Raw genomic sequence first — 12,969 nt, forward strand, 5'->3', positions numbered from 1 at the left:
AGAAATTCTACCCAAAATAATACCAGGACTGTCTTGAGGGCAAATATGAAGCACAAACATTATAAGAAGACTAAAACATTTAACATACTGCCCTCTGCACATGAAGATTTTCCATGACCCAGCATTAATAGGACTGAACTAAGTCTTCCAGGAGAGGGTACAGAAAAGACACTGACCCATTCATATTCCTTCCTTGGCAGGTATCATACCAAGGTTCTTTTACACAGAAAAAGGAACTAATCATAAACTAGTTATTAAACCAGGACTTACTCAGTTCCACCAAATGCATAGGAAAATGGACTATTAGATATCCACTTTGAATAATCTTTATGAAAATTACCTAGTACAGTGCAAAAATGGCTGATAAAAAGAAAACATAGATACAAAATTTTATGTACATGCTGTTAACACAACCATAAAATATGAATGTGTATTGCCAAAGACTGAAAGGTAATGTAAAAAAAATGTTAAGGTGTTGTAAACTGGAGAACATGAAAAAATGTTTAAAAGTCTTTAATATTATATTACCTGTCTGGTTATCTATTGCTGCATAACAAAGCAGCCCACACATCAGTAGCTGAAAACATTACCATTATCCATTTTGCTCAGGAATCTGCAAATTGCAGAGTCTGGCATCAACTGGGTGGCTCACAGGCTGAGGGCTGGGCCCTCCAAAGACTTGCTCATTTCTGCATGTGGCATTGATGCTGGTTGCCAGAGGCCCACTGGGGCTGTGAGCTGGAACAACTACTCATGGCCTGCGCTTCCTCACAATAACGGCATCTGGGTTTCAGGGGAAAGCATCCTAGGAGCCAGACAGCAGTTACAATGACTTTTCTAACCTAATCTCACATGTCACACAGCAACATTCTATGTGTGAGAAACAAGTCATAAGGCAGATTTCCATTCAAGAGGAAATCAACCAGACTCCATCTTTTGATGGCAGATCCTAGAATCACTTGGGAAGCTTTTAAAAATGCCCACCCAGACCAATTAAATCAGAATCTCTGGGGAGATTATAGCGCTCCCAAATAAGTACTTTTAAAATGCTTTCTCAGGTGATTCAGATGTATGCTGGGTGAGAGAGACCCACAGAATTAAGATGGTCTTTGAGATTTCTTCCAGCAGTAAAGTTATATATATCAAGTTATATGTAGGAGGGTTGATATATATATAACTTTGCAGCTGGAAGAAAGCTCAGAAGAGGCTAAATGAAGATCTCTCCTCTACTATAAAACACGCACAGTATGGGTGTATTTTACATGTATACATGGATGTACAGATATGTCTTCCATGATCTAAAACCAGTTTGGCCAAATCCAACTTATATCTAATATTACTGCTGATAAAAAAAAAAGCATTAAGTTCTTACTGTCCATTAAGATCAACTCAGAGCAGTAACCTTTATTAAAGGGAGAGCCGCCCTATGCTCTTGATACATATCAGTTCTTCCTAGCCTATCCCTTACTCTAGCTTGACACCAAATATTGATTACTGGTGATGCTCAACAGGAGCCACAGGGCCCGTTGAATGCCTGACACCACCTCTTGAAAATAAGAGGTGAAAATATAGTTCTTGAAATTCTAAATCCTGAGGTCAAAAATGGGTACATACATACACACATTATTTCCATTATCATTTCTAAATCACTGTGCGCCAAACTAGTGATTTTCAAGATGTGGTCAGCAGAGTATCTGATGGCATAAAATTATCTGTCCTATGGATTAACCCAACAATATATACTTAATGAAATTTACTTTGTTAATTATATACACTAGAATGTACATTTAAAAATATAGCCACAATAAGAAGGATTCACCTGCCTATTAACTTTTGAGTATTAATTTTGGGAAAATATTTTCAAAATATATGATACATGGGTTCTAGGCCTTTGTCCCATCCAAGTAATCCAAGTTAAAAAAAAATTTAGCTATTACAAAAGATAGGCTGATAATTCCTCTTTCTATGTTTTTAAAAAATAAGGATTTCCATAGAGCTATGAATTAGTCACTTGCTTATAAACTTGAATAAAAGCTAATCATCTGTTGCCTTCTAAAAGTTTATGAGCTGTTCTACTGATTCTATAATAATATATGGTTTTCCCACAGTGGCAAAATGGCAAAGGTAGTTAAGTTCTATGTTTCACATGAACCCTGGGCTCTACTTTAGATTTTCTTGGATTGAAATTTAAGAAAATGCGATTTCCTGGCTTATTAAAATAAACACTATACATTAGTAACTAGTTCAAAGACTGAGTAGATTACCACTTCTCAAACTTTAATGTGCATATGAAGCACCTGGATGTCATTGAAATGTAAAATATAATGCAGTAGGTCTGGGGTGAGTCTGAGCCCTCCATTTCTAACCAGCTCTTAGGTGATACTCATGCTGCTGGTATCATACCTCTTCCTGAGTAACAAGGAACTTAATAACCCAGGAGACGGTAAGTCGTGCTAAAAAATCGTATCACTAAAAAATAGGTTTCAAACAAGTTCATGTATACATAGCAGCACTATTAACCATAGCCAGGTGGAAACAGTCCACCAATAAGTAAGCAAATTATGATATAGAAACAATAAATTATTATTCAGCCCTTTAAAAAAGTACTGAAACATGTTACAATGTGGATGAATCTCAAAAACTTTATGCTGAATAAATGAAGTTTGCCAGGCACAAAAGAGCAGATTTTATATGATTCTATTTATATAAAATATCCAGAATAGATTAAGTCTAGAGACAGAACAGGCTTCTTCCTGGTTTCTGGGAGCTGGGAGAAGAAAAAACAGGGGCAACTGTTTAATAAATATGAGGTTTCCTTTTGGAGTAATGAAAATGTTGTGGAACTACATTTTATAACACTGTGAATATAGTAAATGTCACTAAATTGTCCATCTTATAATGGTTAATTTTATGTCAATTTCACTTCAATTCTTAAAAATATAAAAAAATCATACTCTTATAGAAATATTAAATATCAAAAGACAACACCTAATATTCAACGATATATATTTAAAAAGTTCCCACTGTAATATAATATTTCATAGAGTTCAACAACTGAGTCTCTATTTATTCATTGATAAAATGTAGGTACCCTGTCCACTGCAAAATTAAAAGGCAACAAAGAAAAATGAATGAAATTATTCTGTAAGCCATTATTAGAAATTTATGAACAAATAATACTGTATTGTTTTTACTATTATGAGTGCATTTCTCAAATTATACATGATCTCAGTTGTGGAAAAATACATCAAGATTTGGTAATGAATGAAAACAGGTGTTGCTAATAAATTACCAAATCTTTGGACAGATATTAAAAATCCTGGGCCCTTGCCCTGGTAGCTCAGTAAGAGTGTTGTCTCAATACACCAAGGTTGCACGTTCAATCCCATCAGAACACACACACAAAAATCAACCAATGAATGCATAAAATAAGTGGAGCAACAAACTGATGCTTCTCTCTCTAAAATTCAATAAATACATTTAAAAAATAAAAGTCGTGGGGCACAGAACAGCTTCAAGGACATAGACTTCTCACCCATTTCTTTTACATTATGACCAGTTTGGTTTAGCAGTATAAATAATTAGGTTCTGACATATGTTAAGGACTTTATTATCCACCTTCTCTATCTTTAAGAAAATAAAACAATTCATCAAATGCCCCTTTTCATTAATGATTTTGGTGTGAAATGCAGAAACCTATTTAAAATAAAAGTTTGAAGGAGAGAAAATACTCTCTCAACTCATCAGTGAGGGAATATTTCAGCAGCAGCTTTGTCTCTCAGTATCTGTTACATAGGAAGTGAGTCGTGGCAGCAAATTTTTTCTTCAATTTTAAACTATTCTCTTTGAAATAAACACGGAACATGCAGACTTAGTTAGGTTCCTTTGCTGAGATGAATCAAACATACAAGTACCTTCCCTCAAAAGAAAGATTGCTAAAGATGAATCAAACATACAAGTACCTTCCCTCAAAAGAAAGATTGCTAAAGATTGCTAAATATGTATTTCACAAATACATATTTAGTTAGGTATTCTTTTCACTTAAAATGCTACTTCCCACTCTCCCAACTTTCTCAGATCCTATAGGGATAACAATCAACCCAAAAAGAATGACTCTTTTCTTCCTCTGTGAGTTGTAAACAGCACAACTCACCGCAAAAATTTTCAACAAAGTTTTCATGTAGAGCTTTCGAATACCAAAGGAGACTCCAAAAATAGCGGGGACTATGATGAAAACGAGGAGGAGGGTGAAGAGGACAGTCAAGGAGATGCCCAGAAGGTTGACAATCAGGCTATCAAAAGGCAGCAACAGGAACATGATGGAGGGTCCAGGCAAGGCCATGCCCTCTTCCCCAAGAACAAAGCACAGCCTTCAGATGGTCCTCTCAGACAGCACCAGCCGGGGAAAGAGAGCAAGTTCCCAACGGAAAACAAACTCCATCACATCACAGAGAGCATGGGAGGGGAATGATAATAAAACGGGCCACAGGAGGCAGCCCCAAAACACTCGATCTCCCCGGAACAGACGGGCTTTGGAGGTGAAAGAGGCAGGATCAATCTTCAATGTGAGCATTTGAGTCCAGGCTGACTTTCTGTGACGGTGAGCAGCAAGGGAGGGATCTCTGCTCTGCTACCCTTATACTGCTTCCAGAGTTTTCCTTTTTTCTTGCCCAAGAGCATTTAGCAGATAAATCTGTCCTGAAGATCTGTCATTGCCAGAAATACCAAGAAGAGTTCAACGTGGCGCCAGAAATATCCTGATAACTCCTGTGGAGGGAGGTGACTGCTGGCACTTCACACAGAAGGCTACTGAACTTGAATATGTAGAAATTAAATAACTGTTTTACTTAAAATTCCTTCATAAGCTGAAAATTGGTTCATTGTAGAGAGTTCATATCTGGCCCCATTCTTCCTCTCTAGAGGCTCCTGGTGCACGCTGCTTCCAGGACCCTCATACCTGGACAGCTACAGTCTTTGCCAGCAGGACATACAGATGCTGGCACAGAATGTCTCATGCTGCCTGTGGAGAGTGTAATTCCAGACGCTCCTGGCATTGGTTTCCTCTGGATAGTCTTCTCCCTAAGGCCCCCTTTTCTCAGCGGTGTCCGGGGTTCTTGGCAAGAAGTTGCTTACATGCTGCCAAACCTGGGGGGTGGAAACAGAAACACCGTCAGTCACACAAATCCAGAGGACAAACGTCAATATGCTTTGGGATGGGAGTCTGTTCGAGGATTAGCCTAGAGTCAGTGCCAACTTCTCAAGTCATCAAGGTCGAAGGAAATGAGCAGAGCAACAGGTGGCAGACACAAATGTTGGAGAAAAACACACATTGGATTATATCCAATGATATAATCTGTGACCACTCAAACTTTCTGAATACAAAACCTATGGATATAAGGCATAGAGTGGGTATACTGTGAAAAGTAAATGTCCCTCCTACTTGTCCCCCAGCTACTCAGAGTTCTCATCTAGGTACAATCACATTATCAGCTTTGTATTCTTCTCACTATTCTATGCTTATACAAGTAAATCATAACTGATCTTTTCTATGTGCCCCCAGTCTGGCAACCATCATGATGGCATACTATGAACACTGCTCTTCACCTTGCTATTTGTTTTGTTTTGAGCTCAATCTATCATGCAAGAGTGTTTTATCAGCACATATACAGCTCCCTCACTTTTTACGGGTACACTGTTTTTAACTGTAAGAAATAGTTAACTGGTTTTCTACAGTTGGACACCAATGTTTCTACTTTTGTGCTGTTATACATAATGTAATGAATAATCATGTTGCATACATGACTTAGTACACAAAATGAACAAGCAAATATATTTTCTTGATAAGTTCCTAGAAAGGGAACTTCAGGGGGAAAGAAAATATATAGTTTTAATTTTATAAGATAGTGTCACTTTTTCTATATTGAGATTAAACTCCTCCAGACTATCTCCCCATACTGACCATTCTTTTTATCTAAGACTATTTTTAAAGCAGCTTTGCATTCACTACAAAATTAAGAGGTAGGTATAGAGATTTCGCTTATATTCCTTGCCCCCCACATATGTAACAGCCTCTCCCATTTTCGACATCCACCACACAGGTGTATTTGTTACAGATGATGAACCAACATTAATATATCATAATCACCTGAGTTCATAATTTACATTGCAATTCACTCTTGTATATGCTATTGGTTTGGACAAATGTATAATGACGTGTATCCATCATTACAGTATCATAGAGAATATTTTCACTGACCTAAAAATCCTATGCTCTGATTATTCATTCTTCCCTTCCCCAACCCCTGGCAATCAATAATCTTTTTACTGTCTCTATAGTTTTGCCTTTTCCGGAATATAGTTGGAATCATATTGTGCACAGCCTTGTTACACTGGCTTCTTTCGCTTAATATAGCCACTCCTTTTTAGAATTCCACTATTTCAAATATCTTACAAAAGTATTAGTTTTATATTACTCATCCCTAACCACAATTTACCAACATGAGCCTTGAACTTGGGAGCATCTTATCAAGCCCCTCTACAAACATTTGGCTTCACACCAGTTACCTTCAGGCTCTATTTCAATATATTAAGAAGTTCAAGAATGAATGAACAGATAACTGAAATTACCTTAAATTTTGTCCAGTGCTTTATAGAATTCAGCTTTCACATGTGATGTTACAACCTGTCCACACATATTTCCATTTTACCAATTAGGAAACTAAGCAAGGTAGACACAGATTCAATTCTTCTGACTCCTAACCCATTACTGCTCCCATCATATTCCCACACATCTAGTGATTAAAAGACATGAGAGCTCATAGCATTGAGTCACAAATACTAGTCCCTGCATTTGATCCTCAGCATCGTCCACTTTCACATTACCATTATTACTGCTAACACTTGTCAAATACTAACGGCAGGACAATGAGCTAATATAATAAGCATACTATATAAACTATGCTCACTTAATTCTCACAACAACCCTGTGGTGGAGTTATTATCGTCACTGCTATTTACAGGTGAGGGACCTGAGGCTAGAGGATAAAGTGAGTTACTCAGGGTCAAACAGCTAGTAAGTGGTGGAGTAGAAATGTGGACACGTATATCTGTCTTAGAGCCCCTGCTCTTTAACCACTACGCTCTCCTATCTCCCAGACTACCCTGAAATAAATGAACACTTCCTTCATGCCAGTCCTGCTCTACAGAACTTCTGGTGATCAGAGAAAAACCACAAGGCAAATCTGGACTCATGTATCAGAATTTAGTGTTCTTCTTAGAATCCAAAGAACAAACCTGCTCTTTCAAAAACTAGCCAAACTGATTCTACATGCCAGAGAGGTCCAGGAAGTTAGATGTATTTCTGAGATTCAATCAACTTAATATGCTGTCTGAGATACTGTATTCCTTAAAACTGTCCATTGCGGCCTAATTCTAGGGTCCCACCTCCATTCCGCTCTTCCATACCACTCACCCTTGCACAGCACTCCCACGGGAAAGAGGCAGCAAGATCCCTGTCCCAGTGGACAGCTGCTGTCCCTCTGGCCAAGGTTACCTTGAGTTCCATGTACCCAAGGTGACGGAAAGTAGGGTCATGACTTTCCCATGCCAGAGTTTCTTTGAATTACAATCAACTGGGAATTTCAAAGATTATGCTGGGTTTATGTCCCCAAAACATTAAACACTTTTAAGCAATCAACTAATTTCTTCACCTATTTCAAGGGTTAGCAAATTACATGATTATGGGCTAAATCTGGTTATGGCCTGTTTTATAAAGCTCATGACCTAGAAATTGTTTTTATATCTTTAAAGATTTATAAAAACAAAAAATAATATGTGACAGAGACCAGGGCCTGAAAAGCCTAAAATATTTACTATCTGATCCTTTACAAAAGAGTTTGCTGACCCAGGATCTAGCTGCTCTTCCTCCTGAGAGAAGTGAACTTCCCCTTCCTGTCCCACTCCACCTGAGTTCTTATTTACTTACCAGTGCCAGACTACAGAACAGAGAACAGCCAAACTAGCCAAACAAGTTTTCTGACCAACACTATACAATCCTCTTATAAATTCTTAGAAGTAAAGAAAAAGCAAGCAAGCTACAGTTATTAAACAGGGTTCCAAACCTCTTGCTGGACAAGCAAAGCCCCCCGAACACAGACTTTGATCTCTGAAATATCAGAAAATTGCTCACATCAGAACCCAATCACACTACAATTTCTAGGTAACTGCTCACTTAGGAGAGGATATCACTATGTCTCAAGTAAATACAACCATGACTCCTTAGCATGAGGCAGGGGAAGCCATGAACTTTAAGGAATATTTACTCGTTCTCTTAACTTCCACAGCTTTCAGCCAAAATGACTGAGTCATTGGACCAGTTTCCCTAACAGCCCAAATGGTCCAGAGAAAAACAGAAGAACCAATTGGTTCTGATTTTTTAAAAAGGAAAAATGGCTTCATTCTAGGAATGTGACAGAGCCCATTGCCAAATTAACTAAACTCTTCAACACCCTGAATGGCAAATCTGGGATTTTAGGCCCACAATTTCCAGTGTATCTCAGTTCTCAGATTGATTCAGTTCATGCATTTAACACTCACTCACTGTTAGGTGTTAGATACTTGGTGAACAAATATGTCTAGAGAAAAGTATTAACCAAATAAGTATACACAAAGTCATAATTTCATACAATGATGATTAACAAGGAAGAGTCCTGGAAGAGAAAATAACAGAGGGAAGTTACAAACTTAAATTGGGGCATTTAAACCAATCTGACCAAATCACAAGGCCAGTACTATTGTGATTCCTCACTGCAGAATCAAATGCTTTTCAGCTAGCTCTCTGTGACACATCCTACTTCAGGAGATCATGACCACCAGACTGTGTCCAGAGAGATGCCACACCCCAACTCAAAAAGAAAAAGATATGGCATTCTACTACAAACAAATGCTTAGGTTACACAGCAATAATGCATTTGTAAAGCACACCAAGCACAACGCCTCTGTCAGTAAATGGTATGCACCGGTGGATCCCTCAGCCTGGCCTGCACCCTCTCGCAATCCGGGATATGAGCTGTAGTATGTGCGAAGTGACAGGTGGCAGGGAGGAGCCAACACCACTCCTCATCCCGGAGGCCTGCCCGCTGCACCTGCCCCCCTCACTCCTTCCAGCTGCTTGGTAAGCTTGCTAAACTGCGCTCCCACTGTTACTCCTGTCTTGAGCATCTGCCCTCTGCTGGTGTGTCATGGCAACCAGTCCACTGGTCGCTTAGGCTTTTATAAATAGAGATCATTATCAGAAGAAACCCAGAGTACTGTCTTCAGTTCTTAGTACCAAACTTTAAGAGAGCTAGATTGAAGGGAAGGCATTTCAAGGCATGTCAATACTACCTCATGCCTAGCAAGCACTAGTGTTCCATAAAAGGTCGGCTATAAAGCACAGAAATATGAGTTAAAACGGCAGTAAGATGACAGAAAAAAATTTTACCACAGTATTGGTAAAAATGAGAAAATGTATCCTCAATTACTGCTGGTTCGAGTGTAAGTTGGCACAACCTCCATGGAGAACAATTTAGCAACTGCCATCACAATTTTATCTTAGTTCCAGCATTTCTACTTCTAAAAACTTATCCTAAAGATAAATTAGAATAGTGGTTTTCAACAAGGGCAATTCTTTAATCCCTTGTGGAACATCTGGTAATGTCTGCAGACATTTTTGGTTGTCACAACTTGGGATGGAGTGCTACTGGCATGCAGTGCACAGAAGGCAGGGATGTATTAAATGTACTATTATGTACAGGCCAACTCTTACAACTAAAAGTTATCCAGCCCCAATATCAATAGTGCTGAGGATGAGAAACCCTATAGTAAAGCATGTGCAAAACAATATATGTGCAAGGTTACTGACTGAAGCATTGTTTGTAATACCAAAAGAAACATCAATGTCCACTAATGGAGGATACAAAGGAATATTATTCATCTGTTTATTAGTAAAAAGACACACACACACACACATGCACTAAGAAACAATCTCCCAGTTTGATAAAGAATTATGTCCACAATAAATACCAATTGTAAGGGAGGGGAGAAAATGAAAAATATATACAATTCATATGCACTCCCAAAGATACATGTCTGGAAAGATACACTAGTGACTGGCTATAGCAGCTGCTTCTAGGGATGGAAAGAGTTTACTATTTACCATTTTATTATCTTTAAAATTACATTTGTCATTCTGAATAGGTAATAGTCTCTTGGTTCAAAAATCAAAAGAAACACACTAGTGTTTGAATCTTGACTTGATCACTTAACCAGTAGTGTTAGTGACTTCAGGTAAATTACTTATTTTCTTTAAGCTTCTATTAAACAATATCTATTAGAAGTAATGTTCAAGATTACAAGGTAACAAAAATAAAGCAGTTTCATAGTGCCTAGAGCAAGGCAAATGCTCAAAATATATTAACTATTATTACTATTCTAAGTTCCTGTTACTAGGAAGGAGGATGGGGCACTTGAAGGTATTTCCCAAGAAGGCATAACATTTCACTAATGAGAGATTCGGTTTCAACTACTACCTGCCTACGGTGCATACAATCCCCAGATATGGCTGGGTCATGCTGATCCCATTCAGAAACTGCTGTGGGGCCTGCCTGGCAGAGAGGCAAAACAGCCAGAGCCAGTACTGCCAAACCACGCTGAGGGGAAACAAGATCTGTAGAAACCAGGAAAGATGTTTCATGATTAAAGATGGCACCCTAGTGAGTACTCTAGCAAAGACTAAAACTATCATAGAAGTTTTGAGTCAATTTGTAAGAGAGCTGGTAAAGAGATCTAACTATAACTAAAGACACATAACCAAAAATCTGGATTGGAAAGGAAGTTTAGAACATCTGGTTTAATACTGCAGAATCCAGATATGGGTGAATATCTTCCTAAACAGTCTATTTAAAGATTTCTTTTAATTTTTTAGAGAAAGGGAGGGAGAGAGAAACATGGACATGAGAGGGAAACATCAATCAGCTGCCCTCGGCCCCCCTATCAGGGATCAAGCCCACAAACCAGCCACATGCCCTTACTGGGAATCAAACTGGTCACCTCTTGGTATATGGGTCAACACCCAACCAACTGAGCCACACTGGCCAGGGCTAAACAGTTTATTCTTTTTGAACAACTCCTCTGAGATTCTTAATTGAGAAACAATTCACATACTATACAATTCACCCATTTAAATTGTACAGTTCAAGTGTGTGTTTTTAATCCAAAATGTGTTTAATGGGATGCTTCCCCACTCATCTTTTTTTTTTAATATATCTTTTTATTGATTTCTGAGAGGAAGGGAGAGGGAGAGAAATAGGAACATCATTGATGAGAGAGAATCATTGATTGGCTGCCTCCTGTACACCCCCGACTGGGGATCAAGCCCGCAGCCTTGGTATATGCTCTTGGCCAGAATTGAACCTGGGTCCCTTCAGTCCCCAGGCTGACGCTCTATCCATTCAGCCAAACTGCATAGTGCATCCCCACTCATCTTGATTGGAGTTGCTTTTAGTGCTGCTTCTTTCTGAAGGAGCACCCTCTGAAAACCTTGCTTTTCCTACTGTTGAATGGCAGAGGGCAGTGAAGCAACCAACACACAAAACTACCATTTGTGCATGGCTAAAGGTGGTGGTGATTTTATAGCATCCTGCGCATTTCACTTCCATGAAGTAGGCATCGGGCTCTGTACCAGGTGGTGCTTCTCGTGTTTTCTGGGGAGGATGAAGGAGATCCTCAGTGAGAGGCATGCTGTCATGGGGAGGACATCACTGCCAAAAAGGTGCAATTCGGGTTTTTATTATATTCACAGATATATACCCAATTTTAGAATGTTTTTATTAACTAGCCCTGCTGGTATTGCTCAGTGGTTAGGACATTGGCCTACACACCACAGGGTCGTGAGTTCGATTTCTGGTTGAGGGCACGCATATGGGTTGCAGGTTTGATCCCTACCCCTGGTTGGGGCTTGTGTGGGAGGCAACCGTTTGATATGTCTCACATCATGTTTCTCTCTCTCCCTACTCTCTTCCTATTCTCCCAGCCCTAAGTAACCACTAATGTACTTTCTGTCTCTAAAGATTTAAATTCATATTATGGAATCACATAATATGTGGTCTTTTGTGACTGGCTTCTTCCACTTTACCTTGACGTGTTCTTTTTGTTTTATTTGTTAATCCTCACGTGAGGATATTTTTCCATTGATTTTTGGAGAAAGTAGAAAGGAGGGGAAGAGAGAGAGAAACATCGATGTGAGAGACACATCAATTGATTGCCTCCCGCACTTGCCCTGGTGGCCTGGATTGAGTCTGCAACTGAGATATGTGCTCTTGACTGGAAATCGATCCTAGAACCCTTCAGTCCACAGGCCAACATTCTATCCATTAAGGCTACCATGTTTTCAAGGTTCATCCATATCGTAGCAACTACCAATACTTCATTCCTTTGAATGGCCAAATAATATTCTATTTGTCAGTGTAAAAACGTACAAACCTATTCAAATTTCTTATATCCTCACTACTCCCTAAATTTTTATAGAAACTTATTTGAGTTAAACAGAGGATACTTTTGGAAGCAAGATTTCAATAGGCTGAGAAAAATGCTTTGGAGAATAACAGTTTGCAGTTTTTTATGCATTTGAGATTAAGGAGGGTTCATAAGTAGATTACATGAGGTGGGAGAAAGCAAGACAGGGATCAAAATATGGGATAGTTAAGATTATATGTGTTCTCTTGAAGGTGGTCATGCTTTAAAGGAGGGATCTGAAGCGGGGGACATTTCAAAGGTGTATTAACTCAGATGCCCAGAAACAATAGACAAAGCTTGCTTAAGGCAAAGGTAAGCCTCTTAGTAAAGTTATATGCCTGCACTTGGCTGGCATGGCTCAGTGGTTGAGTGTTGACCTGTGAACCAGGATTCCTGGTCAACACATGCTCAGATTGC

General features: G+C 38.9%; 1 protein-coding gene across 4 annotated transcripts in view; it reads right to left on the minus strand.

Moving 5' to 3' along the window:
• Positions 1-12,969, minus strand: part of GPAT4 (glycerol-3-phosphate acyltransferase 4) — a 39,199-nt gene that overhangs the window by 18,602 nt on the left and 7,628 nt on the right. For 3 of the 4 annotated variants that reach the window (XM_045588858.1, XM_036455393.2, XM_036455392.2), the window contains exon 2: positions 4,154-5,145. In XM_045588858.1, coding sequence (XP_045444814.1) covers positions 4,154-4,342 — 189 coding nt within the window. In that variant the 5' untranslated portion in view covers positions 4,343-5,145. Of the gene's footprint in view, positions 1-4,153; positions 5,146-6,627; positions 6,668-12,969 lie in introns of those variants that run through there. The other variant, XM_036455394.2, reaches the window with a different exon arrangement.

The sequence above is a fragment of the Pipistrellus kuhlii genome, unplaced genomic scaffold (assembly GCF_014108245.1).
Source record: "Pipistrellus kuhlii isolate mPipKuh1 unplaced genomic scaffold, mPipKuh1.p scaffold_m20_p_3, whole genome shotgun sequence".
Classification (NCBI taxonomy): domain Eukaryota; kingdom Metazoa; phylum Chordata; class Mammalia; order Chiroptera; family Vespertilionidae; genus Pipistrellus; species Pipistrellus kuhlii.